This window comes from Aspergillus clavatus, genomic scaffold (assembly GCF_000002715.2).
Source record: "Aspergillus clavatus NRRL 1 1099423829798 genomic scaffold, whole genome shotgun sequence".
NCBI classification, from domain to species: domain Eukaryota; kingdom Fungi; phylum Ascomycota; class Eurotiomycetes; order Eurotiales; family Aspergillaceae; genus Aspergillus; species Aspergillus clavatus.
Window position 1 is genome coordinate 1,599,877 of NW_001517101.1, and position 27,768 is coordinate 1,627,644.

The 27,768-nt window shown below is 52.2% G+C and overlaps 13 protein-coding genes and 1 non-coding gene across 14 annotated transcripts, besides 2 other annotated features; 6 read left to right on the forward strand and 8 right to left on the reverse strand.

The window, feature by feature from the left end:
* Positions 1-329: 329 nt before the first annotated feature.
* ACLA_092940 (uncharacterized protein) lies at positions 330-4,234 on the reverse strand (the record flags this gene model as incomplete). The annotated part of the gene is made up of 2 exons (XM_001273021.1): positions 330-1,392; positions 1,443-4,234. The coding sequence occupies 2 exons, from the start codon at positions 4,232-4,234 to the stop codon at positions 330-332; spliced, it is 3,855 nt and encodes a 1,284-aa protein (XP_001273022.1).
* Positions 4,235-4,977: 743 nt separating this feature from the next.
* On the reverse strand, positions 4,978-5,471 carry ACLA_092950 (uncharacterized protein; the record flags this gene model as incomplete). The annotated part of the gene is made up of 2 exons (XM_001273022.1): positions 4,978-5,022; positions 5,076-5,471. The coding sequence occupies 2 exons, from the start codon at positions 5,469-5,471 to the stop codon at positions 4,978-4,980; spliced, it is 441 nt and encodes a 146-aa protein (XP_001273023.1).
* An 827-nt stretch (positions 5,472-6,298) lies between these two features.
* On the reverse strand, positions 6,299-8,336 carry ACLA_092960 (RNA polymerase-associated protein; the record flags this gene model as incomplete). Its single annotated transcript, XM_001273023.1, has 4 exons — positions 6,299-7,024; positions 7,087-7,226; positions 7,283-8,034; positions 8,137-8,336. The coding sequence occupies 4 exons, from the start codon at positions 8,334-8,336 to the stop codon at positions 6,299-6,301; spliced, it is 1,818 nt and encodes a 605-aa protein (XP_001273024.1).
* Positions 8,337-8,923: 587 nt separating this feature from the next.
* ACLA_092970 (demethoxyubiquinone hydroxylase family protein) lies at positions 8,924-9,685 on the forward strand (the record flags this gene model as incomplete). Its single annotated transcript, XM_001273024.1, has 1 exon — positions 8,924-9,685. One exon carries the CDS (start codon positions 8,924-8,926, stop codon positions 9,683-9,685), a length of 762 nt encoding a protein of 253 aa, XP_001273025.1.
* A 248-nt stretch (positions 9,686-9,933) lies between these two features.
* Positions 9,934-10,624, reverse strand: ltpA (tyrosine protein phosphatase LTP1; the record flags this gene model as incomplete). The annotated part of the gene is made up of 2 exons (XM_001273025.1): positions 9,934-10,502; positions 10,555-10,624. The coding sequence occupies 2 exons, from the start codon at positions 10,622-10,624 to the stop codon at positions 9,934-9,936; spliced, it is 639 nt and encodes a 212-aa protein (XP_001273026.1).
* A 641-nt stretch (positions 10,625-11,265) lies between these two features.
* ACLA_092990 (phosphotransferase family protein) lies at positions 11,266-12,815 on the forward strand (the record flags this gene model as incomplete). Its single annotated transcript, XM_001273026.1, has 2 exons — positions 11,266-11,806; positions 11,857-12,815. 2 exons carry the CDS (start codon positions 11,266-11,268, stop codon positions 12,813-12,815), a joined length of 1,500 nt encoding a protein of 499 aa, XP_001273027.1.
* A 1,260-nt stretch (positions 12,816-14,075) lies between these two features.
* Positions 14,076-17,278, forward strand: chsA (chitin synthase I; the record flags this gene model as incomplete). Its single annotated transcript, XM_001273027.1, has 5 exons — positions 14,076-14,094; positions 14,319-16,183; positions 16,249-16,650; positions 16,698-17,204; positions 17,264-17,278. The coding sequence occupies 5 exons, from the start codon at positions 14,076-14,078 to the stop codon at positions 17,276-17,278; spliced, it is 2,808 nt and encodes a 935-aa protein (XP_001273028.1).
* Positions 17,279-17,624: 346 nt separating this feature from the next.
* On the forward strand, positions 17,625-17,695 carry ACLA_093010. Its single transcript has one exon. It is a non-coding gene; the product is annotated as a tRNA-Gly (tRNA).
* A 50-nt stretch (positions 17,696-17,745) lies between these two features.
* Positions 17,746-17,766: a microsatellite.
* Positions 17,767-17,817: 51 nt separating this feature from the next.
* On the reverse strand, positions 17,818-18,556 carry ACLA_093020 (uncharacterized protein; the record flags this gene model as incomplete). Its single annotated transcript, XM_001273028.1, has 2 exons — positions 17,818-17,978; positions 18,079-18,556. The coding sequence occupies 2 exons, from the start codon at positions 18,554-18,556 to the stop codon at positions 17,818-17,820; spliced, it is 639 nt and encodes a 212-aa protein (XP_001273029.1).
* A 710-nt stretch (positions 18,557-19,266) lies between these two features.
* Positions 19,267-20,634, forward strand: ACLA_093030 (MCT family MFS transporter; the record flags this gene model as incomplete). The annotated part of the gene is made up of 2 exons (XM_001273029.1): positions 19,267-19,469; positions 19,533-20,634. 2 exons carry the CDS (start codon positions 19,267-19,269, stop codon positions 20,632-20,634), a joined length of 1,305 nt encoding a protein of 434 aa, XP_001273030.1.
* A 193-nt stretch (positions 20,635-20,827) lies between these two features.
* ACLA_093040 (putative MFS transporter) lies at positions 20,828-23,061 on the reverse strand (the record flags this gene model as incomplete). Its single annotated transcript, XM_001273030.1, has 10 exons — positions 20,828-20,898; positions 20,951-21,056; positions 21,158-21,491; positions 21,544-21,674; positions 21,756-22,158; positions 22,213-22,333; positions 22,406-22,503; positions 22,562-22,644; positions 22,707-22,843; positions 22,896-23,061. The coding sequence occupies 10 exons, from the start codon at positions 23,059-23,061 to the stop codon at positions 20,828-20,830; spliced, it is 1,650 nt and encodes a 549-aa protein (XP_001273031.1).
* Positions 21,095-21,131: a microsatellite.
* Positions 23,062-23,273: 212 nt separating the features above from the next.
* On the reverse strand, positions 23,274-24,230 carry ACLA_093050 (phytanoyl-CoA dioxygenase family protein; the record flags this gene model as incomplete). Its single annotated transcript, XM_001273031.1, has 1 exon — positions 23,274-24,230. One exon carries the CDS (start codon positions 24,228-24,230, stop codon positions 23,274-23,276), a length of 957 nt encoding a protein of 318 aa, XP_001273032.1.
* An 821-nt stretch (positions 24,231-25,051) lies between these two features.
* On the forward strand, positions 25,052-25,669 carry ACLA_093060 (uncharacterized protein; the record flags this gene model as incomplete). Its single annotated transcript, XM_001273032.1, has 1 exon — positions 25,052-25,669. The coding sequence occupies one exon, from the start codon at positions 25,052-25,054 to the stop codon at positions 25,667-25,669; it is 618 nt and encodes a 205-aa protein (XP_001273033.1).
* A 106-nt stretch (positions 25,670-25,775) lies between these two features.
* On the reverse strand, positions 25,776-27,089 carry ACLA_093070 (putative sulfate/molybdate transporter; the record flags this gene model as incomplete). The annotated part of the gene is made up of 1 exon (XM_001273033.1): positions 25,776-27,089. One exon carries the CDS (start codon positions 27,087-27,089, stop codon positions 25,776-25,778), a length of 1,314 nt encoding a protein of 437 aa, XP_001273034.1.
* Between the last annotated feature and the right edge of the window lie 679 nt (positions 27,090-27,768).

The following is a 27,768-nucleotide window of genomic DNA, read 5'->3' on the forward strand; positions in this document are numbered from 1 at the left end:
CTGCGGAGGGGCAAAGTCCTGCCTTTTTTGTTGCCGGCGCCGATCATAGTGGGAGGCCCGGGCCGAGAGAAATTCCGATGTGGGTGAGTCAAACCATGGTTCTGCCTGAGGCGTTCAGGCACGAATCGTTGGGATATTGAGGTTGCAGAGATAATGGAACGCAATGCTATTCGGTCAGGATAACCACTAAGTAGATATCGCTAAACTCCTATCAGTAAACTTAAAAGATATATAGTCGCTCAAGACTCCTGGCCCGTAACCCCAGCACGGATAAAACGCCAAATGTGCCCGCATACATATTGATCCAACCCTGCACGTCACCATCCTCACTACTCCCACCTTCCTGTCCCTCCTAACGAGCCCAACCGGTTCGTGGCGTGCTTGTCTATCAAAGCCTTAGTACTTGAACCACTCGAGCGGTGTCTGGCCCGGATCTCTCGCTCGCGCTCCCTCTCTCTAGCAGCAGTATAGTAGTTCACGGCACCTGTCTTGGCCTTGGGTCCTCCTGTAGATGCCTTCGCGACACGCTTCGATGAATCAGACTTGGATATCGTGGAAGAGCTGGAAGAAGAACTGGTCGTAGACTTGCGAAGCAAGGGAGGTGGTCTGAAACTTAGATCGTTGCCTCCACCGGCCAAGAAAGCCAAGCGAGTACTGGACGAAGCCGCTGTCGCCGAATTGGATGATGCTTGTCGTAGAAGAGCAAGACGATCAACAACCACCCCCCTGGTTCGACGCGGGTGACTGGGTACGGGGAACGCTTCTGCTGGCTCGGGCGTCGGTTTGCTATCGCCATCAGTGTCTTGCTGGGCATCGTCAACATCTTCCATCGATGCATCCTCCTGGAAGGAGTCGTATTCGGGTCGCTCGGTCAGGAAGGACAAAGTTTCCCGAATCTCGGCCAGGGTGGCCGGCTTCTTCGACATGGCGCTCGCAGGCTTGCGACGGAGATGGGGTGGGGGGCGATTGTTGATATCTTCTGCAGAGGGTTCCAGAGGTCTCTTCCTCTTGCTGTTTTCTTCGGAAGCCGGCTGCTGGTGCGGCTCTGATTCCACTGCCTGGGACGAAGAGTCTCCCTGGGAGCCGTCATTCTGTTCTTCGTCTAGGAAATCGAACCCACCATCGTCGTCCGAGTCCCGGTCTTCAATTGCCCTGAAGAAAGCAGCCTTCTTTGGATTTTCTGCGATCTCCCCGATCTTTTCATCCGCAAGGAGAGCTTTGCGCATCCGCGCAAATTCGCGTTGCTTCTGCCGTCGGCGTGCAAGGAGCTCATCATCCGAGTCATCCAGGTCAAATTCATCGTCTCCATTTCTGCGGCGTCGAAGGGCACCTGTTGTAATATCTTTCAGCAACTTCGCAACCTGTTTCTCATCGGCGTTTCTCTGGTGGAGTCTGCGATCAAAGTTAGTAGCTGGGTATCAACTAGTTATGGGAATACTCACGCGTTCAAAGCAGCCAACTGCTTTTCATCCACTGTCTCGCCGCTGTTGTCATTGATCATTTGTCGATCGTAGGCGTTCTCTTCATCTTCGCTGTCATCGCTCGCGCCTCCCAGACCAGCATACTCGTCGTCCGATTCTTCGGCTGCGTCTTCCACAACCTCCTTTGCTTTGCTGGTCTTCCAGTTGAATGGCACCTTAGTCTTCTTGGTTGCTTTCTTCATGACATCAAAAGCACTTGCATCAACCTCAAATTCTCCTTCATCTTGCTCGTCAATCATGGAGAGTTCGGCTAGACGGCCTCGTCGGAGGTGCTTGGCCCTTTTTTGAGGAACGGGCGAGTTGCTCTGGTCCTCGTTACCATCGGCAAGCACGGTTTCTATAGTCGAGTGAGGAGCCTCCATGAATCTTTTTGAAGGATCGAAGGGTGAGAGCACAAACCCGGCATCTTGAGTAGGATCTGGAATCTGTGAAAATTGTGACATGGCTCTAGGCGCAGGTGATTCAGAGACTCGGACCTCAGAATGCACATAAGCTGCCAGGATATCCGTCGATTCGGCGTGCGGTTCTTGGCTATCTTTCACCATGATCTGAGATTCGGAGTCCTGTTTGTCAGCAGCAATGTGCGCTGGATCAGGTAACGAGTTCGGAATCGAAGGCGATCCTGGGAGGGTGATCGGTTGACTGGCACCCAGAGTACCAGCAAATGCTTGTGTAAGGCCCATCGTCAACCCATCAGAGGTCAACCCCGGAAACTGTGGGCGTTCTACTGAGTTGACTGTCGAATGAATGGGTCTCGCGGGGGTTTTTGGTTCCTGGACCTCTTCATCATCTTCATCGTCGCTGATCACCCGAGTCGGCCGCTTTCTTCGAGCAGTCGGCATTTCCAGCTGATCCAATGAAATGGCCTCCAACTGCTCGTCTTCTGATTCTTCATCCTCACCAGCCTCGGAATCGATAAGCCCTTGGCCAGCCTCCCCGCTGTCTCCTTCTTCTTCCTCTTCCTCTTCCTCCTCGTCTTCGTCCTCGGCCTCATCACCTTCTCCGTCAGAGCCCGAGATTTCAAAGTCATCGTCATCATCGTCATCATCCATATCGTCCCCACCGTCCTTCCCCTTAGACTTCCTCTCCTTTCTTGCGATCTCTTCAGCCTCCTGGCGTGCCTTTTCAACCAAATTTTCGAGCTCATCTTCCATCGCCGCACGTTCCTCCGCGGTTTCAATGACGATGCCTTTCGCACGGAGCTCTTGAATCCTTTCCTGTCTTTCCTTGGCGGCTTGCTGTCTCGCCTGGAAGAGAAGTGTAGCAGAGAGCTCAGCGGAATTCATTGTTTTGGTGCGTCGAGTGGGGGACGTAATATGGGCCAAGGCTTTCAACTTGAGTAAGGATGCTGATTCTTGCAGTCTCTTTGCTGGGAGGTTCTCGAACGCTGCGATACGCCTGCATTTTGCGGGATCTGTAACAACCTCCAGCTCGTCGTCAGAATCTTCCTGTTGATGCCGAGCCACGAATTGCCGTGATAGCTGGACGCGGATGGGCGGCTGGGAGACCATGTTTCGTTCGAGTTTAGTTGCTTCGAGGTGTTTTGTCGAATCTTCCTTCACTTCTGCCGGTTCAACAGAGGGATTCTGAACTTCTTCTCGAGGCCGAGCCAATAAGTCCTCAAGCGGTGGAAAGTCATCCACTTGCACCTCGGCCTCATTCTCCATTCGCGAATCTTGAGCCAATTCGACGGGAGCAGGCTTATCAGAGGGACCAAGAACAGGGGAAGTCTGAGGCGTTTCCTTGCCCTTGTGCGCCTCGTTATCGGAGGAATTTTGCGAACCGGCAGTCATAGATGAGCTCTCCGCCATTGGCGCAACTACATTCGTCTCCTCGGGCTGCATGAAATTGAACCGCGCAAAGAAGCTCTCCTTGGTGATCTTCTTCTTCGTCTGCGCTTGGTGAGCGAGCTGCATGTTTCTGCTCATCCGCTGGGTTTCGCGGTTCATCTCTTCCAGAGCCTTCTTACTAGCTTTGCGAGCTGCGGGGCGGTGTTGGGTAAGTTTGCGGCCGGATTCGTCCTGGTCGCTGTCGTTTGCAGCACCAATCTCCGAACTGAGCTGCTCTCTTAGCGCTAATCTAGCAGCCTTCTTTTCCGCTTCAAGTCGTTCTCTTTCTTCACGTTCCTTGCGCTTCTTCGCAATCAGGGCGCGAACGCGAGGGTCAGCTTTCAATTGCGCTTCACTGTCGTCGTCGTCCGATCCGACGTTCGAGTGCGCCTGTTTCACCGGAGACGACATAAAAAGAGGAGAGAAAGACCGCGCTCGAGACGGTGATCGGAGCGTATCATCATCGTCACTAATCCCTGCAGCCTTGCTTCTGGTTTTGTTCCTCCTCCTCGGTCCAGCCGCAGGAAGATCATCCTCATCCGATGACCCCATTCCGTCGGAGTCTGCCTCATTCTCATTTGACTGCGCTCGTTCAGTCCGTAGAAATTTCGACACCCGTTCGAAAGCTGTCTTTGGAGTTGTAGATTCATTTGTTGTAGCCGTGCTGGTCTGATTCTGAGCTTGCATACGAGCCGCTAGACGGCCCTTCGGCATCACGATATCCTCGTCATCGTCGCTCTCCGACTCCCGGTTCGATGTCTGAGCTTTGGGTGCTTGTTGCCGTTGCCTTGTACTTCCATTATCTGATTCAGAGTCGCTATCGAAAGCCGCCAGGAGGGCTTTAATCTTCCCTCCTGGCGTGAGCATGGGTGAGCCGGTGGGAGACGCGGACCGCGCTGTTCGTGGTGTGGAGGGGGACGACATGTTTTATTAAGTGTAGTTATCTTGCGGTGATCATGGCACGACGTTCAATTGATCATAAAAGGATTGTTTCAATGAAACTGATACTCGATCCACATTGAAATGTGCATCGGGGTATTGTGCTCGGTACTGGAATAAAGGGCGGAGAAGCCGCGCATTTCTCTTCGATTCAACAACGCGCGCCGCGTCTGAGGCGCGTTCCTGATAGTCTTATCTGCACGTGATTGCGCCTAAGATAAATGATGATGCTCAACTACTCCGTACTACTTACTCTACTCTATCCCTCTGTGCTCTGTACGCTGCAGGCTTCTGAACAAAATCAATGGCAAGAGATTGGTACATTATCAACGCAAGAAGGTAGCTTTTAACCTAATGTATATATTCATTTCTGTGTATCTGACTGCCTATATGATAAGATTCGGGTAGCGCACCCAGATCCAGTCTGGTAGGAAGTCTCACAAGTTGTAAATAGTGAAACATGCAACATGTCGGCATTTAAAATACACTGAGACATCAGTGGCCTCAAAGCTGAAAGTATAAGATGTGCTTTTCCTTGCTAGCTTACATTTCCCAAGAGTGAGTTGTTTGTGTGTTTCTCAACATGGTGAAATGCCAATCATTGATAGGAAGCTAAATGCCTCGATAGTGTTGTTATGATTCTTGATTTATCCTGCTCATATTCACAAACCTTGCCATATGGGTTCTTAACATATGCTGCTTCGAGAATACTTCCCAAAACTGATGTTTCAGAAATGTGAGGGCTGTATCCAGGTCACCAGTGCCAGTGTACCCTAGAAACATCATGACAGCTACACGCTGTGAGAAGTAGCGTCAAGGTACTGACTTGCTGTTCCAGCAGCTTCTGGATACCATCAATGCTCTGGTTGCCAAACACAAGTTTGACCATGCTCTGAAAGTCTAGGCGCCGACTATCTGCCTGCCGCAAACTCGATACTAACTGATCAAGTTTACCGAGGAGTATTTGGCAGCAATCAATGGAAACTTCCAGGTCCATAGAGTGCTGATAGTGTACTTCGTCCTCATTATTACCCACCCACTCCTTAATCTTAGCCAGAGCGGCATGCAAGGCTAACAGTTGGCCGATCAAGCTGAGGAAGATGAGGTCTGCATCTTCCCCCTCACTGTGTAGATTTTTGATAGCGACTATTGTCTGGGTGATCAGCTGGATGATATTGGCCAAAGCCCCAGCTGTCCCAATGATCGATACAGGGTCTGCCATGGGAAGAGTCGCCTATGGAGCTCTGGTAAATGTGCAATCATGAGCGAGTCGTCCCTGACTTTTAAGCAGCACGGGAAAGGTTGAGGTACGAAGAGGCTGAATGAGGCTGTGAAGGGTGCCTTGTGCTTGCATGGATCAATCTTCGGTCCCGGGTTGATGAATGTACCTATTTGTCCAGGTCCTATGAGGGCCATGACAGGGCATGAGTCTTTCTCTGAATCTATTTACCACACATCACGTAAATGTGAAGCTGTATTGCAGTTGATAGGGATTCAGGGGCAGTGATTATTCCAACAGGGTTGAATGAAACGGGACTATCCTGACAGAGACCCTGTCCTTACATGTCAATAAGCTTTTCATTGTCTGACATTATCAAAGAGAGCAATCGTGCCTGGTTATAGGGACGCACGACCACAGATTTCAGATGGTTGGCTCGCTTGAAAGTATGTACAGTTCCTCCTACCTATTCTTCATTAGATCAACCCGGCGCATGTTGGAAATAAGGAAAGCCAGAAGTGTGCCACAAAACCTGGGTTGAGCAGAGTTTTGACTGATCATTTCCATTTCTTGATAACAATAATGACTCCCATGCTAAGTGTGGATAACGCCCATAAAACCCGTCCGAAGAAATACAAAACCCGACGCTATTCTAATGCATCACCTTCCTATGTTCAGACTCAAATAAAACTCTCACCTGCCTGAAGAACACCCGACAAACCACCACTTGAGCTTTTGGTGATGGACCGGAAACGGGAAGCTGACGGCCATGGTTGGATTCTCTGAGATTGGAAAAAAATATTGAATTTTGGCATCCCAATCTTTAAAAATCATATTTCGATGTCAATATCCAAATCTAGAGCCGCGATATTCTCATCGTCCATGTTCCGATGGCGGATCGTGGCAACGCCCCCCTTGGATTGCTTCTTCTGGACATGCCCAGTAGGTTTTGGAGTCCCCGCCTTCGAAGGCGTCTCTGATGCTGTAGCAGGAGTCTCATTTCGGCTGGCAGTCGAATCTGGCGTCAGGCTGTTCCCGTTCGCATCGTAGTGGGTTCTCGCAAGGGTGCGAACACGCATAAACGGGTTAGCCTGTGCTTCACCACGGGCGACAGCTGCAGCTGCTTTGCGATTAGCCCGTCTTTCCTCCAATTGGGCACGTCGCACACTCTCAGTATTGAGTTTCTGATTGCGAAAATTCAACTCGGCAAGCCGTTCGTAATCCGACGGTTTCTTGGAGCGGGGTCTCGCGTTGTGGGAACTAACGGCCAGCTTGGGTCCTGCCAGCTCGGCCAGCTCCTTCTCCAGTTTGGATACCTCTTCATCATCCCCGGCAGCTCTGGCCAACTTCAACTGCTTCTCAGTCTCTAATCGCTTGAATGTGCGCATCTTGTTGTCCAGTGAGCCCTGCTTGCGCAACTTCTCGTTCAGCTCCTCCTTGGTGAATTGGTGATTGAGCAAGCGATTGATATCCGCCACCTTTTCGGCCAACGTTGACTTGGTAGCGATCTTGCAGTCTTCAACGGCCATTGTTTGACGATAGCGGCTGAATTCGGCCTGTAAGAATTTTATTAGCACAGGCACACCTGGCGGTCAACTGAAATAACTAGGAAACGCACCTCGGTGAAAGGCGAATCCGAACAGGCGACGAAGGGAAACTCGCGCTCCGCCTTGCCATGCGCCAGTACAGCATATTGATTCGTCACGAATGAACGGCCATTCGGGCCTTCCATAGCGTAGGGTCGTCCTACGGTGAATCCTGAGTACGGTCAGCATCGAAAATCCATGACAGCAGCACAGGATTGTGGTACGTACTCTTGATCAAGCACAGCCGATATTCATTGTTGCCAGAGTCCCTATTGGGGCCAATGTTGACTCGCGCATAGCAACCGGAAATGCACTCGTCGAATCTTGGATAGAAACAAACTTGAGCGAAGTTGGTACGTCCCACTCGGGCACGTTGAATATCACGCAATTCCGCTGGTGGGTCATCCTTGGGAAGCGATGGTGAGCGCTCGCGATTGTCCCATTCTACCTCGCTTTCCCCATCTGCATCCTTGTCCGAGGGTCCTTCATCCTTTGGTGTAGCCTGGTCCCCAGTGGCGGTCTCGCGACGACGGAGCTCATCACGTTTGCCCTTCTTTTCCCGCTGTCGCTTGTATGCCTCGATGGCCTCGGAGGCCTCCCCGACCTTGCGACCGCCAAGTGTAGTCTTCTGTCGCGAGCTCTTGCGTTGACCCTCTTCCAGATCCGCCACACTAGCCTTTCGCTTGGACTTTTTCACTCGACGAGCTTCGTCGCGCTCACGAGATGCGAGAAGACGACGAAGTGCGAGATCTTGATTGCGTCGATCAACCTCTTGCGCTCGTTCCGAAAGGATCTGTTCACGTTGAATTTCCGGCATTGCCATGATCTCTTCCTTGTCTTTCGCAGAGTAATAGAGCTTCTCGTAGGGAAAGATGGGGCGATCCTCGTCGCCTCCTTCGCTAGATCCTTCGGAGTCAGAGGCAGCCTCGGATTCTGACATGCTAGCAGATTCGAGTGAGTGGTGAGATCCAGCGTCAGACCTGGGAAGTCAGAATACGTTAGCTGGTGACCTCCTCCAGACGCGAAGTGAAAGTAATACGACAAGAAGCAACGGAAGGCCATGCTGAAAGTGAGGATCTTACACTTCTCCATCCTCCTCATCGTCCCTGCGTGATTTCTTGTTCCGACGAACCGGTTTAGCGACTCCTTTGCGGGCCATGCTGGATGATGGAGATGCTGAAGGAGCAGGAGATTCAGACTTCTGCTTGGGGGGAGGTGATGACTCCTCGTCTGAGGAGTCACCTGCCAGCGCGAGCAGCTCGGCATCCAGTTCGTCCGCCATAGTGAATTGCGCAATGGATGATGCCTGAGGTTTCAGATGCAGTCAAGTTCGATTCACCAATGCGAGAGGTGAGGTTGGTCAGGTACGGGTGCACTACCCCCTGAACAGTAGTCGCGATTCACTGCCAAAGTCCTAGATCGACGCGGACTCGGGGCGAATTTCGCGCCAAAATAGCAGTATATAGAAATGTATAAATAGATGATCAGGTGAGAGCCGACAGGGTAATTCAATATAACGGTCAGAGGATGATGAAAGGACGGGTTGCGACGGAGGAGTTGGGTGGCGGATGGCAGTGATCAAGGAAGAGGATGAATGAACGGGACTTTGGTTGGACTTCTGAGCAAGGCGGAGGTGAAAAGAAGCGATGGACCGCGCTGAATTAATTGGCGCGATTTGTTTCGCCCATGACGTTCCGGCCCCAGGCCCTCAAGGGTTGGATGCCTTGCCAAGACGGCCACAAGCGCGCGTCTGTCGGATTGGACCACCTCGGGATGTTCGGTGCATACGGCGATGGTTGAACTACTCCAAGAGGGTCTTTTTCTCTTGACATTGCTCCTTACATTCTTGAGTGCAATATACGTATCATAATGAATCCGCTACCCTCCTTACGACGATATCCTCGGTCTTCCCGGTCAGCCTCGCCATTGCTCCTCGACTTTCTCGCTCCCTCAATTCTGCGCCACAATCAACCTCGCTACAGCTCTACAAACGCCTCGAGCCACTTAGGTTCTAACTCTGGGTCTGCATCCGGAGCTGGATCTCAAAAGCCAAAATATGTCCTGAATAAGAAACAGCGGGAGTACCTCGACCGTGCGCTTCGCGTCAACCAAGCCGGCGAACTTGCAGCGACTCTAATCTACACTGCACAAACTCCTCAAGTCGTGCGCTCGCACCCTCATCTCCGACCCTTGATGAAGCACATGTACGATCAGGAAGCTGGACACTTCTCCACCTTCAACAATCTCATCGCCAAACACCGGATTCGGCCCACGGCCATGTACCCGGTCTGGGAGGTGGCAGCGACGTTCCTCGGGTGGTCAACAGGCGTCATGGGGCGGGAGGCTGCGATGGCATGCACGGAGGCGGTGGAGACGGAGATCGGGTCCCATTACAACGACCAAGTACGAGAGATTCTTTCGTGGGAGGCAGACGCTCAGAGCCGCGGGGAGGAACTGGACGATGAACTGAAGGAGATGCTGGCGACTTTTCGGAGGATCCGGGATGAGGAGCTGGAGCATTTAGATCATGCTGTTGAGAATGATGCCAAAGAGGCTCGGCCGTACGATCCCTTGGTCAATGTGATTCGGCTGGGATGTAGGACGGCAATCAAGATCACGGAGAGGGTATGACGGAGGTTCCCAGACCTGGCCAGTTGTATAATAATTATTCCAAACATAAAAAATGTACTATAATTTTTCACCATGGATAAGAGTATCCAACGAACGACCTATGTGAGAATTGAGCGTTTCAGTACTTCCGCTCATTGAATGTATTTTGGTCTATATGGCTATAAGCCATCGGGTATCAGTAGGATAGAATGCCACCGGGGCCATTTCCGAACGCAAACTGGACATTTCCAGTTGAGCCACACATCTCTTTACTCTTCCGCTTCACCACCTTCGTTCTTCTCCAGATATTCCAGAAATCCCTTCGAAAACCGAACGACCTGATGATAAACCTCCTCGAACCCATTGGCGCCGCCATAGTAGGGATCCTGCACAACCTCGCCACCACCAACACGGTCATGCAGCGCACCCCCAGGTCCAAAATCACCAAAAAGCCTCACCTCCGCAATCTTCGCATCGGATCCAGCAGCAGCAAGTGCAGCCGCACTGTTTGCACGAGTGGCCTTATTGCCGCGTTGTGCAGAGACACTTCCGGACTTCGATAGCGACGCAATGACGGATTCCCGGACATCTAGCAGATCGCGCAGATTATACTTGTCCATGGCCATGAGATAGTCGAAATGGAGGAAGTCTTCTTTGGTGACCTTTCGGGCAGCGTGCTCGTAGTTGGTGATGCCATGGCGGCGCAGAGTGGACATGGTACGCGAATCGGGGGGCTCGAGGGTGTGGTAGGCGCCTGTGCCCGCAGAATCGATCTCATTGATCAAAGGATGAGAGCTGGCCATGTTGCGGAAGACTCCTTCGGCCATGGTGGAGCGGCCTGATGTAGAGTGTCAGGGATGGGTCTTGGACATGACTTGATCACCGCTTACAGATATTTCCCAGGCACACGAAGAGAACATTGACCTTGCGCCCGGCCGCAGAAGACTTTGGATTCGTCATGGTGATGTTGTCAATCGGGCTTTTGGTGATTGTCGAAGAATAATGCGACGAAGATTAATCTACCCAGTTTCCCGATCAAATCGTTGAAGCCCCGCCAGAGCGATAACGATTCTGCCGTTCTATACCGCCGTTCGAATGCAAACGGCCATGATGCCTGATCGATCAGGCAGCCAAACAACAACAATGAAACCCCAGGATATTAGAGTGGCTACTACCTAGTATTGATGGCAACAGTGGCTACAGTACTCATTACTCGTGCTCTTGGCTCTTAATCCACACAAAGAATTCAATATTTGAATTTTCAAAAGCAAATTATTGTTCTCTTGCAGGTGTTCAATGCCTATACAGCCATACAACGCTCTAAGGTCCTATTGCCCGCGACTTCTGCGCGGGTTAGGGACACAATCTGCTCGATCTATCAAGCACACCCAGCAGCCTAGTAGACATGTCGCTGAGGAGTTATTTAAGTACACGTCCGGAAGGTGGCTGTGTGTTTTCATCATCTTATACTTCTTCATCCACCGGAAGCTCTGACTTCGGGCTATTGCATCTGAGAATACTGATACAGATGCAGCTACAATGAGCGTTCGCGGCTCGAGGAACGTTATCTCAGGTTCAATGTGTCCACGCTGATGGAGGCTATGGCTACTGCTGTTGGCCGCACACCATCCGATGTCGCTTCATTCGGCAAATTGGCAGAAGGCGGATTCAATCGTGTCTTTGAGGCGGTCTTCAACGACGGCAAACGCGTGCTTGCCAGACTTCCATATCCAAGCACCATGCCTAAGCATTATGCAGTCGCTAGTGAGGTGGCCACCATGGATTTCCTCCGTCTGCAGGGCATACGGACACCTAAGGTGCATGCTTGGTCTTCGACACAGAACAATGGAGTTGGCTCTGAATATATTATCATGTGGAGACTGGACGGCCAGCCCCTTGGCGCCACATGGTACTCACTCACTTCGAAACAGCAACATAAAGTAATAAAGCAGATTGTTGAGCTGGAGACCCGGCTGATGTCATTAGACTTTCCTGCCTGTGGTAGTATATACTACCAAAAGGATCTTCACTCCGAAAGAAAGACTCCGCTATCTGGACAAAAGGAATTTTGCATAGGACCGATAGCACATTATAGTTGGTGGCATGGAGAGAGGAGCAGGTTGGATCTTGATCGAGGTCCTTGTCCGTGTACACAGAAGCCATCCTCGTTTCAACCACTAATTTTGAATTAGGGTCTTTGTCTGGTGATATCTTGCGTGCTGTCGGTGAGAGGGAACTGACATGGTTGAAAGCTTGTGGGACGCCCCGTCTTCCCTATGAGCGGCTATATAGAGAGATCTACAATTTCCACAAGATGCCTCCCGATGAGCATATCAACAATCTTTCAGACTTCTTGTTGTTGGTCCCCTGCCTTGGCTTCAGAGGTGATTCTATATTAGAAAGGCCCGTCATTCGCCATCCAGACTTTCAGCCAAACAATATATTAGTCTCAGAGAACCATGATATCGTGGGGTTGATTGATTGGCAGCATAGCTGTGTTCTTCCTCTTGGTCTCGCGGCTGGAATCCCCAAGCATTTCCAGAACTATGGCGACCCAGCTTCGGAGAACCCCATCCAGCCGCAGCTTGAGTACCCCGAGGGTTATGACGCGATGCCCTTATCTGAGCAAGCTGAGATACGGGAAGTCTTCCGGAGAAGACTCGTCCACTTTCTTTACGCTGCGTTCACTCTCCGTTTGAACCCGGCACACTACCAAGCGATCTTCAATGACCCTGTTATCTTGCATCAACGCCTCTTGGAAAGCGCGGGAACTCCTTGGGAAGGAGACTCGGTTTCCCTCAAGGCGGGGCTGATTCGCATCACGCAAAGCTGGCCAAGCCTACGGACTTCTAGTGCTGTTGCAGCAAGAAGTGAAGCATGCCATGCACCTCCTCTCAGCTATCCGGAGACGGTTATTAGTACTGTTCTTAAACTGCATGAGCAACAAGAGGAAGCTGACATGGCGATGAAGGAAATGCGAGACATGTTGGATACAGACGAACTAGGCTGGGTGCCAAATGACCAGTATGAGGCAGCGACAGAAATTGCTGGTGAGATGAAAGCTAAGATGCTCGAAGTCGCCGAGACAGAAAATGAGATCATAGCAGTTCGAGATCATTTTCCTTTTGAAGATTTTGATGAGAACTGTTGAATGTAGCATGAATACCACAATGTATATTATTCTGTACTACGAGGCTGTACTTTCCGAGGAGACTATTCACCACCACCGTAGACTAATCGTCTACCTCAATAATGATCAAGCACTATCTAATTGTCTTGGACTATTCAAGATTGATTAACGATACCTAAGATTGCATACGCCAAGTCAGTTACTCGATGGTCTGGGGAGTTTATTTATAGAGCGCCAAGCCCCAACTGGAGAGATGGAGACGTGGCTGTGAATCTGTACTCCGGTAATTATCTACTCCGTACTTCATAGTAACTACGGATAGTGGTCCTGATTATTACCTACTACCTTAGTATCTGCTCAGTACAGGCACACCGCACTCCCGTTGGCCCAGCGACCACGGCTCAACTCCACTACCACTGGGTGTTGTCCGTGGATATGAAGATCACTGTGAGCCATGGACGAGACAATCAAAAGGGAGAATTCTTTAATGAATTGAAGATATTATTATTGTTGAACATGTACTCGGTAGATGTCCTGCAGCTGTCAGATCAAGTTAGCATCTTTTGAGTCCTCCAACGTTGTCTCTCTCTAGTGCCATCACCATCATCATCTGTACTTCGTAGGTAGTATGTTTGTCACTAATCAAGATAAACATGCGTCACTACTCCGTACGGCAGAAAGTCAAGCACAGTAAAGTAAAGGAAACCCAGTGCAGATATTTGTTGTGTCCATCCTGTGACCTGAAACTCCGTCTGATTATTCTGATTCGTACTCTTCGTCATTGATTAACTAGTCTAATAATAAATGATATATTGATGCCTTCAACCGTGGTCAACAAGGAAAATCCAATCTGCCAAGTCCAACAGCCTCGTTTCCTTCCTTTATTCATTATTATTCCCCAATCCCCATCCTTCACGCTTTACAGCCACCCACTAGATAGATAGTGGCGCTGCAGCTTTTCTGCGCATGACAGGCAGCAGTTGATCATCCAAAATCTCGCTTTAATTAATTTCCTCTGCATCTTTCATCCTCACTCGCCGAAATTCTTCCCGTCACACCTCGAAGACTCACTTCCCGTTTGTCTGGGAGGTTTCAGATCGCTCTGCGCCGAGAATCCCGCTTGGCGAATTAGCTATTGCGACTTTTTGCCAGCGACTGGACGTTTGCTGGCATTCCACGCTGCCCTCCTGGCGCAATTTCCTACCACATCCCTTGCTGGGAATTTAGAGGAGAAGGCAGCTTTCAAGGATCATTGACACCCCAAGTATCCTGTCATTCACCATGTCGTACAATCGATTAGGTCAGTTATTTTGAGCTGCCCTGTCGTGATGGTCGTGATTGCAGTGCTGTCGCATCTCCGCATCCTTTGTCGTTCGGAAACATTCGTCCCCGAGTCATTGAATTTTGGACATCTATTTCACATGATCGCCGTTTGACTGGAGGTTGTCTCTTTCATTGTTTGGGACAATTGACCATCAAGCTTTAAATTTCTTACGATTTTTGAACTGACACCGGACTGTGTAGACTCGTACGGCAAGGATGCCCGTCGCTCTCCCACTATGACCCCCCACAATATAGACGACCGAACCGCATCGCCGGGTCAGCCGTTGAACACATACCAACTTTCAGATCGACCGTATATGCAGGAACATCTGCAGATGCCTTCCAGTGACCGTTTGGCAGAGCAGCCCACCGTGAGTGATATTGCACAGACAAATGATTGGACCGATCAATTGACGCTGGACACGTACCAGTACTCCGTCGAACGAATTCCCAATTCCTACGGCCATAATGAAACGTACGAGCAGCATCATCCCGAGACTTATCCCGGTTATGAATACAGCGTGAACCCCGAAGCACACCACGACGCATACTACAATCGACCCTATGAACCCACAGCTACCCCACACGACGATTACGACCTAGGACAGTATCCTGAGCAGCAACAGTCCTACCCAGATGACCATGTCCCCATCTTACAAGCAGACAATCCATTCGGGCCGGACCCATACAGCGACGAGTATCACGACGAGCCTTCTGTTGTCCCCACTCCGAGCCCAGCTCCGATCCGTCGGTGGAAGACCGTCAAGGAAGTGCAGCTCTTCCACGGCAATCTTGTTCTCGACTGTCCCATTGCACCCAAATTGCTCAGTCAGGTTCCTCACGCCGAACCACCGGGTCGTGATGAATTCACCCACATGCGCTACTCGGCCGCGACTTGCGACCCCGCGGACTTTTACGAGGAACGATTCACATTGCGCCAGAAACTGTTCGCGAAACCTCGGCACACGGAGCTTTTCATTGTGATTACGATGTACAACGAGGACGATTTCCTGTTTGCTCGGACGCTGACCGGTGTAATCAAGAACATCGAATACATGTGCTCCAGAACACATAGCAAGACCTGGGGCAAAGATGCCTGGAAGAAGATTGTGGTCTGTGTGATCAGTGATGGCCGTGCCAAGATCAACCCTCGGACTCGGGCGGTGTTGGCTGCTCTGGGTGTGTACCAGGACGGTATCGCGAAGCAGCAGGTCAATGGGAAGGACGTGACAGCCCATATCTACGAGTATACCACACAGGTTGGGCTCGAGATCAAAGGAACGCAGGTGCACATGAAGCCGCGAAGCGGGGTTCCAGTTCAAATGATCTTCTGCTTGAAGGAGAAGAATCAGAAGAAGATCAACTCGCACCGTTGGTTCTTCCAGGCGTTTGGTCGTGTCTTGGACCCCAATATTTGCGTGCTGCTGGACGCAGGTACCAAACCAGGCCGTGATTCAATCTACCAGCTCTGGAAAGCGTTTGACGTGGAACCCATGTGCGGAGGAGCCTGTGGCGAAATCAAGGTCATGTTGTCCCATGGAAAGAAGTTGCTGAATCCACTGGTGGCTGGGCAGAATTTCGAGTACAAGCTCAGCAACATTCTCGACAAGCCCCTGGAATCCGCCTTCGGGTTCATCTCCGTGCTTCCAGGTGCTTTCTCCGCCTACAGATACGTTGCGTTGCAAAATGACAAGAACGGCCAGGGTCCCCTGGAGCGTTACTTCTTGGGAGAGAAGATGCACGGTGCCAATGCGGGTATCTTCACCGCCAACATGTACCTGGCCGAGGACCGAATCCTGTGCTTCGAAATCGTGACGAAACGCAATTGCCGCTGGCTTTTGCAGTATGTCAAATCCTCGACAGGTGAAACCGATGTGCCAGATCGGATGGCGGAGTTCATTCTGCAGCGACGCCGATGGCTGAACGGTAGTTTCTTCGCAGCCGTCTACGCCATTGCCCATTTCTATCAGATTTGGCGCAGTGATCACAGCGTCATGCGTAAGTTTATGTTGCTCATTGAGTTTATCTACCAGACGATCAACATGATCTTTGCGTGGTTCAACATTGTAAGTGGCCGTTGAAATACTCTAGCACCTGGCTTATATCGTGCAAACTAACCATTGAATGACAGGGCAATTTCTTCTTGGTTTTCCACATTCTCACAAAGTACCTGGGTGATGAAGATCTCCTCGGCACTGTTGGCAAAGTATTAGGCGTGGTTTTTGAGTGGCTCTACCTGGCAACCCTTGTGACCTGCTTCGTTCTCTCACTCGGCAACCGTCCAGGTGGCTCGAACAAGTTCTACATGACAATGGTCTACTTCTGGATTGGTATCATGATCTACTTGACCTTTGCAGCGATCTTTGTAACCGTGAAATCGATACAGAAGGAGGTGGCTGAGAACTCCTTTACCGTGGGGGACCTTTTCAGCAACAAACAATTCTTCTCGATCATAGTCTCGCTTGGGTCAACGTACGTCATGTGGTTCCTTGCGTCGCTGATTTTCTTCGACCCCTGGCACATGTTCACCTCGGTAAGTGTTCTCGACCGCCATTCAGGACCTTGAGCTAACATGCATAGTTCATCCAATACATGTTGCTCACGCCGACCTACATCAACGTGCTCAACATCTACGCCTTCTGCAACACCCACGATATCACATGGGGTACTAAGGGCGATGACAAGGCTGAGAAGCTGCCTTCGGCGACTATGAAGCCAGGCGGCAAAGTGGACGTCGACATCCCCCAAGACGACGGCGATCTGAATGCGCAATACGAGATCGAGCTGGCCAAGTTCGCGCAGAAACCACCCAAGGAAGTCAAGTCGATTTCGGAAGAAGAGCGTCAGGCCGATTACTACAAGGGTTTCCGCAGTGCAGTCGTACTTGCCTGGGTCTTTTGCAACTTTGCCCTGGGAGCGGTGGTGCTGAGCGCTGCCGGCCTCGAGCGCGTAAGCAGCGACGGTACTACCAAGGAGACCACAGATGACGGGAGGGCCTCGATCTACATGGCAGTCGTCCTATGGAGCGTGGCTGGTCTCTCGATATTCAAGTTTCTCGGCGCCATGTGGTTTTTGGTCGTTCGGTTGGTATGTTTAATCCCTCCCCTTTCTGCTAATCGTTGTATCCGGATACTAACTCTGTGTAGTTCCGAGGTGTTTGATTTATTGTCCATATGGTGTTGTAGCCCATCGGTCTTGGGATGTATGCTCACGATACCACTGCGGGCTCAGTCTGGTACTTTTGTATGACGACGAATGTTATGATACGGAGCGTCAATGTTGTCCTGTCTGGTTGTTCTCTGATGTCCATGAAGAAAAATATGCAACGTATGATGTAGATACCAGTTTTACGGATCCACGCAGGAATGTTGAATGTATAGTTATGATATCCATATACTGTTGGAGTTTTAACGACCTTTGAGAATATAGAAACATCCAGCATCCGGTTTGATCATAGTTACGTTGCTTGCTTATTACAGAGAAAAGTAACGCGTCTTTCAACAACTAGCATCATTGGTCTAGTGGTAGAATTCGTCGTTGCCATCGACGAGGCCCGTGTTCGATTCACGGATGATGCATTCCTTTTTATTTTTTGCATTTGCTCAGTCCGCCAGCCCGTACAATGCTGCATCATCATCATCATCATCATTAGTACTCCAATTCCAAACCGAATATAAATTCCACTATCAAGAATTAATATCTACATATTCTTCGACTGCACACAAAGCCCAATCCCCCCCAACACCAGCGCCATCCCCAACCACGTCTCCTTGGCAATCACCTTGCGCTCCACATACCACTCCCCCAGCACTGTAAACAAAAACGCGCTCGAGTTCGCCAACGGCACCGTCAGCGACAACTCTACCTCTCCATCAGCCTCGGCCAACTTACAACCGACAGGATGTGCGGAGCGTCGAACAGTCACGTATGGGGGGGAAAAAAAATTGAAGGGGGAACGTACCGTGCTTCCCAACCAGCAGGAAGAACCAAATACTCCCCGTCAGGTTGATGACCAGCGGAATCGCATACGCCGGCGTGCGGAGCAGGTTCACCACCGTCCAGAACACGCTGATGATCTTTGTTTTGAGCCAGGAGGGTGCGGATCCCTGGGGTTTCATCCATGCCGGGGCGCGCGTGGGGCGCGCTTGGGATAGCGGCTGGTCTTCCTCGGAGCTGGAGTCCGAGTCGGCGTCCGGGTGCGGGTCTTGGGATTGGAGTTCCTGTTCGTCTGCGCTGGCGGCTGGGTTGGTTTGTTGGGGTGTCGGCTGGGCTTGTGCTTGTGCTTGTGCTTGTTTGGCTTCCTGGCGGGCGTTGAAATCGGCTGCGGCGCGGCGGATGAAAGGGGTTGTGAAGCCCCATGCGACCCCGACGAGGAGAAAGGAGAGGACGTAGTTGAAGACTGAGGGTTCGTCGGCGGGGATGCTGGCGCCTGGGTCCATTTTTGCTAGTGGGGCTTGGTGATTAGGGGAGTTGGAGTTGAAGTGGAAGTTGGAGAGATGATGCTGAATTGCTGATGCGGTTGGCCGGAATCGGATTGGGGGAGCTCGGATCTGATAAGATAAGACCGATAAGGATGCATTGCTTCATCTCTCGGACTTAAAAATGTGCGTCAAGCCGAAAGCGCATTCCATCACACACTATTCATTCTTTGTTCAAAGGACCGAAAGCTGGATTTTTCGAGGGCTCTAGCCATGCGTGTCATCGGTGAGTGACAGCATAAACGGCCTAATTCCTCTAGCTCTTGGGAGCTTTCAAATGACTCAACACATCGACCAGGCTGGTGTCCGGAGCCTCCCGTATATACGAAAGATCAGACAACAGGCCCGGCACCACGCTCATATCTTTCCCACATAGACTCAGACTAGACTTCTCGAGGCTGAAAGCTATTCTGCGAGAGGAATGGCTCGAAAAAGCTGCGTTGGCTGCGCCGGAGATATCGCGTCAACTGCCTGCAGCCTTTCCGTTTTGGGAATTTCCCGTCGGCTATTTGGTGAAGGCCGAATGCCCGAATATCATATCACCGAACAAAATAGATGAGTGGTTTCGACGTGGCGCTGAGGAGGCAGCTATAAGAGAAATGGTATTGCCATCAAGATGGATTCATCATTGAGCAACTCAAATTTGTCTACTGCGTTAATCTCGAGTCGAAATGGCCTCTCAGCACAATCTGGTGGATGACAGGCAGTCGGTGACGATGACCCCGTCCGAAGATCTACATACCGGAGAAGTCGAGAAGAGTCACAACGGTAAACCTGAAGATGAGTTCCCCGACGGAGGCTGGAGGGCCTGGGGTGTGGCCATTGGAAACGCCGGAGTGATGTTCTGTACGCTGGGCCATGTGAATACCTGGGGGTAAGATCCTCTATCCACAATACTTTTTTTCTTTTCTTTCAGAAGAAGTCTGACATATTGTAGAGTCTACCAAGCCTACTACGAGGTCAATCAGCTTCAAGGCCATTCCCCTTCGGCGATTGCCTGGATTGGATCCCTCCAGTCATTCTCCATCTTCGCCGCTGCGCTTGCTGGCGGTCCCCTGTTTGATCGCTACGGTGCGAAGGTCATCGTGCCGGCGGCCGTGGTTTACCTTTTCAGCGTCTTCATGACCAGTCTATGCAAGGAATACTGGCAGTTCATGCTTGCCCAGGGAGTCCTCGGCGGCATGGCCAACGGCTTCACCATGTCCCCATCCATGGCTGCAACCCCACAGTACTTTAAGCGGAAACGCGGCGCAGCCATGGGCGTCGCCGTCGCAGGCTCCTCCCTCGGCGGCGTCATCCTCCCCATTGCCTTAAACCGTTTCCTCACCACCACCACCCTCGGCTTCGGCTGGTCCGTCCGCATCCTCGGCTTCATCATGCTCGGCGTCCTCGTCCCATCCTGTCTCCTGATCCGGGCCCGTCTCCCCCCACGCAAGAGCCAGTTCCTCCTCCACTCCGCCTTCAAGGAGCTCCCCTACGCCCTGCTCGTCGCCTGCATGTTCTTCCTCTTCCTCGGCATGTTCCCGCTCCTCTTCCTGACCCCCAGCTTCGCTATCGCCCAGGGCATGAGCACCACCCTCGCCTTCTACACGCAGTCCATCCTCAACGCCGCCTCGTTCCCCGGCCGCATCGTCCCCGCCATCCTCTCGGACCGCCTCGGCCGCCAGAACGTCCTCGCCGCCGCCGGCCTCAGCAGCGGCATCCTCGCGCTGTGCTGGCAGCGCGTCGAGGGCAACGCGGGCATCATCGTCTTCGCCGTCATGTACGGTTTCTGCTCCGGCGCGATCATCTCCGGCGGGTCCGTGAGTCTGGCGTCATGTCCGAGCGACCCGAAGAATATCGGCACGTATATGGGCATGGGCATGGGGGTGTCGTCGATTGCGGCGCTGATCGGGCCGCCCATCAGCGGCGCGCTGGTGGATCGGTATCATGGCTTTGCGCAGGTGGCTGATTTCTGTGGAGTGGTTAGTCTGTTTGGTGGGGTGTTGGCGCTGATGGTGAAGGTGGTGTCGGGGCACTCGTTGCTTTCGAAGTCGTGATTGCAGCTAGGATTGACGTTGGGGACGAGTTGATTACCTCTTTTTTTTTTGTTCTTTTCTTCTTTTTCTTCAGTCAGGGTGTGTGTAAGAGTACGCAAACTCCGCTCCATAGATTAGACATTTGCGGGACCCCTAATGTGATTATTGTATCTTCGACATGTGCATTCTCTGTATATATATAGATACCATAGACTCACTCGATCCTCCTGCCCTTCACAAAGATGATGATGGGTAGCGCGGCACAGCTACACAGAATACAGAATACTAGAAGTCGTCAGCACAATCACACACTCAACACCAAATAGCCCACACATACCAGGAACAAACTGAAACGCATAGAGGAAACTCGCCCGAACAACCTTCTGTAGCCCAACAGATAAACCCCCCGAGTACCGAATCCCATCCAACACCCCGCGGATAATCTATAACACCTGAAGTCAGCACCCGCCACTAACCACCTCTCCTCCCTCCTCTCTCCTCCCTCCTCCCTCATCCCTCAAAACACTCCCACACAGTTACTCACCTCCCCCTTCCCAGCTCCCTCCGGTATATCTCGCCCCAGCGCCGCCGCAAACCCCCCACGGAGCACCTCCGCCGCCACCGCCACACCCAGGATGATCCCCAGCTGCGTGCAGAGGAAGTACATCGACACGCACGTCGGCAGCCGCCCCGCCGGCGCGTTTGCCGAGATGGCGATGAACTGCGCGGGGAAGATCAGCCCGGCGGCGGTGCCCGCGGGGAACATGTACAGGCCGTCGAGGATGCTGGATCCCCGGCGCCACTGCAGGAGGATCAGGATGTAGACGGCGATGCTGGCTGCGAGGCCTGTTATGATGACCGGTTTGTATTGTTTGAGTCTGGTGGGGGTTAATGATGGAGGATGGGAACGGGGGGGGGGAGGGGGCGCACTTCTTGATTGTGTAGCCGCTGGCCAGGACGCCCAGAGGCATACCCAGGATGGTGAGCACGTGGAACAATGAGGCTGTGACGTCGCTGACACCGTGTGCGCGGACCATGTAGGGGACGATGTTTGATGCGATCTGGAATTTGGGATCTCAATTAGCATGGAGTGTATGTGAATCGTCAAAGCGAAGGGGAGGGGGGAAGGGGGAGCCGCCTACCGCTAGCCGAGCCGCGTATGCCAGGATATGCACCAGACAGTGCCGGCCCACGACGCCTTGCATCAGATCAAGTGGAATGAGCGGTCTCCGGGCCCATGAGTGTTCCACCCACAGGAAGAAGGGCAGCGAGAGCATCGCTCCGGCAATCGAGGCGATCAGCCACCATGAGCTTGGACCTGGGTTTGCGTCTGCGTCTCCAGCCCCCCTGGTTCCCGCAAAGTGGATCGCGAGTAAGAGACTGACGATCGTGGTGGAGAAGGCGAGAATACCTAGCCAGTCGAAGCTACGTGCGGTGGTGTGGATGTCGGGGCTGCACTCTGCTGTTTGGGATGGCTGTTTTGGTAGTCGGTATGCGACGCCGAGGATGCATAGCCCGAGTAGGGGCAGGTGGCCGAGGAATGTCCTACGGCGCATTTATATGGGTGAAGCGGGGTGTCTGGGAGAGAGAGAGGCTCACCATCTCCAGCCGAGGGTATTGACGAGGAGGCCGCCGAGGGGTGGCCCCAGGCTGCGGCCGATGTTGTTGATGGTCTCGGTCCATCCTCGCAGGACAGCCACGTCGGAAGAGGACAGGAGGTCTGTGGGTGTTTTTGGATGCTTAGAGCTTCACATCATCTTGTTGGACGATAGAACGAGTAGATGCAACTCACCGGTGATGATCACCGAGCAGAGGGAACTCATCCCAGCGCCTCCCAGTCCGGCAATGATCCGGCCGATGACTATCTGATTGACACCATGGCCAGTCCCACTGGTACATAGACGATGAGCTGAGAAATTTAAGCTTCAAACCAGCAAGAAGCCCTCACCATATCAAAGACCCTAGTCCGAAGAGAAAATATGCGCTGAAGAGAAGGTTCCTGCGGCTGCAGATGTCGCATAGGAGGCCATACTAGTCACCCACGTTAGTATCTGTGGTAAACAGTTCTCATCTGTCTGTTTTGCTGAACTCACTATAGGCAGAGCAACACAGTAACCCAGATTATAACCCGTGAGTAACCAGGATCCCATAGTCAGGCTGTGGAATTGTGATGAGATCGTCCCGTACGTGGAAACGAGGATGGTCTGGTCGACTGCGTCAATAAACTCTCCTACGTACTGGTCAGCATTGTTCTACGCGGGATAGAAGGGAGAAGACATTACCCAGCCAGACTGCCCCAATGATCGGGAGCAATTGTAGCAAGTGTCCATGGGAATCGAGGTCCTTCTCTTCATGAAGGATTTCCAGGGATGAGCGGATGAAGGGTTCGCTTTCGAAATCGTCCATGTTTGTATGCTTGTCGTTGGCTATATGGTTCAGCGCACTCATGTCTAGGATTGAAATGCGGTTGTACAGAGCACAAGCTAGTGATGCAGAATCGGTGACGGTTGATTTAGAGTGCTATGATTTTGAGTTACATGCTTGTGCTTGGTATGCAAGCTAACCCCTGCGTTGTGTGGCCTGGAATGCGATATATTCCATCAGGTAGGCGTATAGACACGGACAACACAGGAGATACGCATCATCCATCAGATTCGGATTCATCGATACAGCTTCGAGAACCCCCCCTTCTCCGAGGGTTGCAACCAGTTCCGCTCATCATACTTCCAACCATCCGCACCCTCAATGACATGGAAAGTATATGCAAACCGGCTCCGGGGGCTGGTATTCTTCTCGCTCTTGTGCAGCACATTCCCATGGATCAGCACCAGCGAGCCAGCCTTGATGTCCAGGATCTCCACATTTTCCTCCCTAACCTCCTGACCGTGCTCCTCCTCCAGCACCCCCTTCGGCACCCTCGACCCCTCGTTCTCCACAAACTCAGTCCCAACTGTCTCCCCCCCATCCCCAAACTTCCTCACAAACCGCCGCTTGATGCCCTGCCGATGCGACCCCTTCCACATCCCCAGCGTCGCATTCCCCGGCCCCGCATCCTGCAGCGCAAACCACCACCCCACTGCCGACGGCGGCTCCGTGTACAGGAACTCCGAGTCCCGATGCGGCGGCACCGCGCCCCCAATCCCCGGCTGCTTGCAGATCACCATGCTCTGCAGCACGCGCGGGTCCACGAAGCCCAGCGACCTGGCGATGGCGGCGTTGCGCGCGCTCAGCGAGACGTCCGCGAAAGGCCGCGAGAGCGTGTGCAGCGAGTGTCCGATCTTGTTGATGGCTTGTTGTTTGGGTTTGAGGAGCGTGGGCTTTCCGGTGGCTGGGTCGGGTTGCGGGGAGAAGGCGTCCGGCTCGAAGAAGAAGCGGATCTTGTCGCCGGAGGTGAGGAAGTAGTCGTCGCCGACGTGGGCATCGTTGGTATTGGAGGATCCGGCATCGTCGCCGGTCGTGAACTTGGTGAGGGGGTGGGTGTCGAGTGGGAAATCGTCGAGGAGGGTGTTGGTCTCGGCGAGAAGGGAGGTGATTTCATCTGGGGAGAGGAAATTGGGGATGACGAGGTAGCCGTTCTCGCGGAAGAAGGATAGTTGCGATGGTGTGAGGCCTTCCATATTGATTTGAAGATTGACGACTGAAGCTGTGAGTCTGTATATGTGAGAGTGTGTGTGAGAGTAAGAGAAAGTGGGATGTGGAATGCGGAATGCGGGGATGTTTGTTTGTTATCAGTGTTTCTTGTGGCTTATCAGGACTGTTGATATTGATCCCAATGGAGTATATTTGTATACTTGAGATAGGATTATATCTTGGTGTAGCTACTATTCTTACTGGCAAGGAGAGAAATATATGCACAGATGGACGAAAAATATATGACCCCTTTGGCTGCTTCGTGACGGGGGAACGCTACACGGGATAGGTAGTCTCTTGTCGATGACGGTAGATGCAGCGTCGCAATTTGCCCCTGATCAGAAAGGAGACATCCGCCTGGATCCTTCTCGGTGTAAGAATGTCAGGATCCCAGGGACATGGGAAGCCTCAGAGAGCCATTATCCATGGGACACTTGCCCCGGGGATATTGTGACAGGCGATATTCACTACCACCGCCCGTGGGTCAGTCCCCCATAGACACAGATTCCCCAATCAACGATCCTGATATACCATGCGCATCCAGCGATATCATCAGGACACATTCTAGAATTCCAAACGGGCCAGTCGCAGCTGTGGTTGCCGCGGTGGAGGCGGCAATGCGGCCCATGCGATGATGTCAACCGCATACATTGCGCTCGCCACACCATATATATAAAGGATCAGGAACAATGGGCTTCTGTGCATGGTATCCCAGGATTCGGTTTCTGGAAAATATCTCGTACAATCAACAACGTACGTACATACGCTGACGCGCAAATAAAAAGAAGAAGAAAAAGGGGAAGAGAAAATGGCCGACTCGTACTCCAGCTCGTCGTATTACTATAGTTCCACCACCAACACCACCGATGGCTCTACCACCACCGGCCACAGATACACCACATCGTCCCACACCGATGCAAACGGTAATACAATCGTGCGGACCGCCCACCAGGACCTAGGCCAGCCCGCCGTGATCGAGGAGCGCCGCTACGACCGCACCGGCCAGGAGCAGCAGCTGCTTGAGTCGGGCACGTCCTCGCTGGCTGGCGGGGTCCGTCGCATCGCGGAACTAGATGACGAGACCAGCGCAACGACCTATGATGCGGGAACAGCATATGGAGGCGCGGCATCGTCGAATCAAGACCAGGGGGGCGAAGCTGGCGACGAGGCGCGGAGATCATCGTACGATATCGGTCCCTCCCTTTATCGTGCCCGAACTTACAACCCGTACACAGGAGCGTATGAGGAGCAGCGGGTCAATTATGACTCCGACGGTGTGCCGCGGTATCGGAAAGATGGAGGAAGAAGCGAGCATAGAAGCCAGAGTGGATACACAACGGAGGAGAGGATGAGCCGGGAGTTTGAGACGGATCAGGGAACGAGGTTGAAACGGGAAACGGATGTAAATATGTCGGATGTGCTGTAAACGAACCCAGATAGCTGTACAGAATGGATTTGTTTTTTATGTCCCTGAGTGCAATGAATAATCGTAAGGTCGTAAAAAAGAGTCAGTCATAGCAGTATTGGATCGGTCATACTCGGATCCTTCCTTCACTCCACCGGTCTCGTGCTCGGTCCAAAATCCAAGGGAGCTGCAGAACCCAGTGGCACAGCATGCCCGCCACAAAACCGATGGCATCATTTTTGAACCCAACTAACAAGCCCACGGTCACCATCATTACGGTCCACCGCCGCTTCCGCTCGATGTCGCTCAACATTGGCCCAATTTCCTGCTCGCCATCCCCGGTGAGGCCCTCTCCCACGCGGGCGATATCCCTGGCACCGGTTGTATTTAGACTCTCCCCGGCGCTGACCAGCTCTAACCCCGCAGCGATAACCATCACCCCCAGCAGCGCGGAAGGAAATCGCCCCAACAGCCCAACCAGGGTTTCGCCAAAGAAGATACCGATGAGTAACTTCAGGATGCCCAGAAATATGACGCTTGAGCCGGACCGAGCGCCAAACCGGTATTGCGCAGCCAGTCCGCCAGAGCCATGGCACACTGGCATGGCACCGAACCAGCAACCCACGAGGTTCATCCCAGCAACGCTCAGCCCAATGGCCGTAATGGATGGCGTCTTGATCCTGGGTAGCAGATCACCTGCCAAATGCACGACTGCCACAATTGAGTTGAGCGTTGTCAGAGGGATCTGGCCAATTCCCGCGTCCAACGCCCCGACCTTCCATTCGATGGGTCCCGGAACCACAACAAAGGGGTGCCAGATCTCAAGGGAGGGTAACTCGAATTCGAGTGCCGAGCGGATGATCGCGAAAGTAAGACCCAGCGCAAATACAATTAGCGCATAAGGCACACGTCGATAGATATTGGTCAAGAGCAGGCAGACGAACGCCGCGATGGCCCATAGCCGGTTATCGGCCCAGGAAGGATGGATCCATCCTAGCGTCGAAAGTGTGTTATTGGCTGACGCAATCACCAGAGACAATCCGGCTCCAACTTGAATGCCTTTAATCACCGGGATGGGAATGACCTCGGCAAACCAATGGAGGAGGCCCGTCACGCTAAACACGAAGACGCATGCGCCAACGAAAATCCCTGCGGCAGCGATGGTTCCGTTGCTAAAAGATCGAGCGATGGCCACAGCGGCAATGGCCTTCATCGGCTGTACAGGCAGTGGAATGCCAAAAAAGAGACCAGTCAAGATGTTGAAGATACCTGAAAAGATCAGTGTGCTTGACAACGAGATAGTTCCATTGACAGCCAGGGCGATGGCGATGGGCAGAAAGGTCCCCAGATCCCCGAGACAGCCAGAGATCTCCGAAACATAGTGATCGCGAAATGTCTTCAGGTTGTGAGACCATATCTTGCGAAAGCTATCGACAGCCATGATAGATCTGAGTCCATTCGATGCTGTCCCAATGTTGTTTTGAGGATGGAATAAGAAGAGAAAGGAATTACATGTGGTGGAACCATAGATTAAAGTGTTGAGGGGGATTGCGAGTTCGAGATAGCAGCAAAAGATGCTGCAGGTCATGTGCCCCACTGCTCACGACTACTAGAAAGTAGATTTGGGAATAGTGTCATGATGATGATGGTAAAGAACGCCCGGGCTTCTGCTAAATTAGTAGAAAAATTACTTGGATATGGTTTAGTCACGAGTTGATGGAAGCCGATCTGATTGCTCAGGCCGATCGCACTAAGTAGGGAATCAAACCTACTAAGGACCTATTTGAATAGCCTCCGATATGGACGGATCGGGCAATTAGTCTTGAGCTAAGGGGATGGATAGTGTGTTCCTGATCCAGTCCAGTGGCATTGGAGAGGTGGATTCTGCAAAGCATAGGCCATCGATAACCATACTGCCATCCATCCATATCCTGCATGATGGAATGGGATGGCATGGTCTTTCCGGGTGATCCAACACATTTATAGCATAGTAGTAGCTGAATCGTATCCCAATCATTCTCTTTCCCTCGTTTGATCCCGAGTGATCTTGACGATGCGTTGTTATTCGACAGCGGGAGTGCAAAGATCCGATGTACAGGCACTCTGAACGACTGTCGATG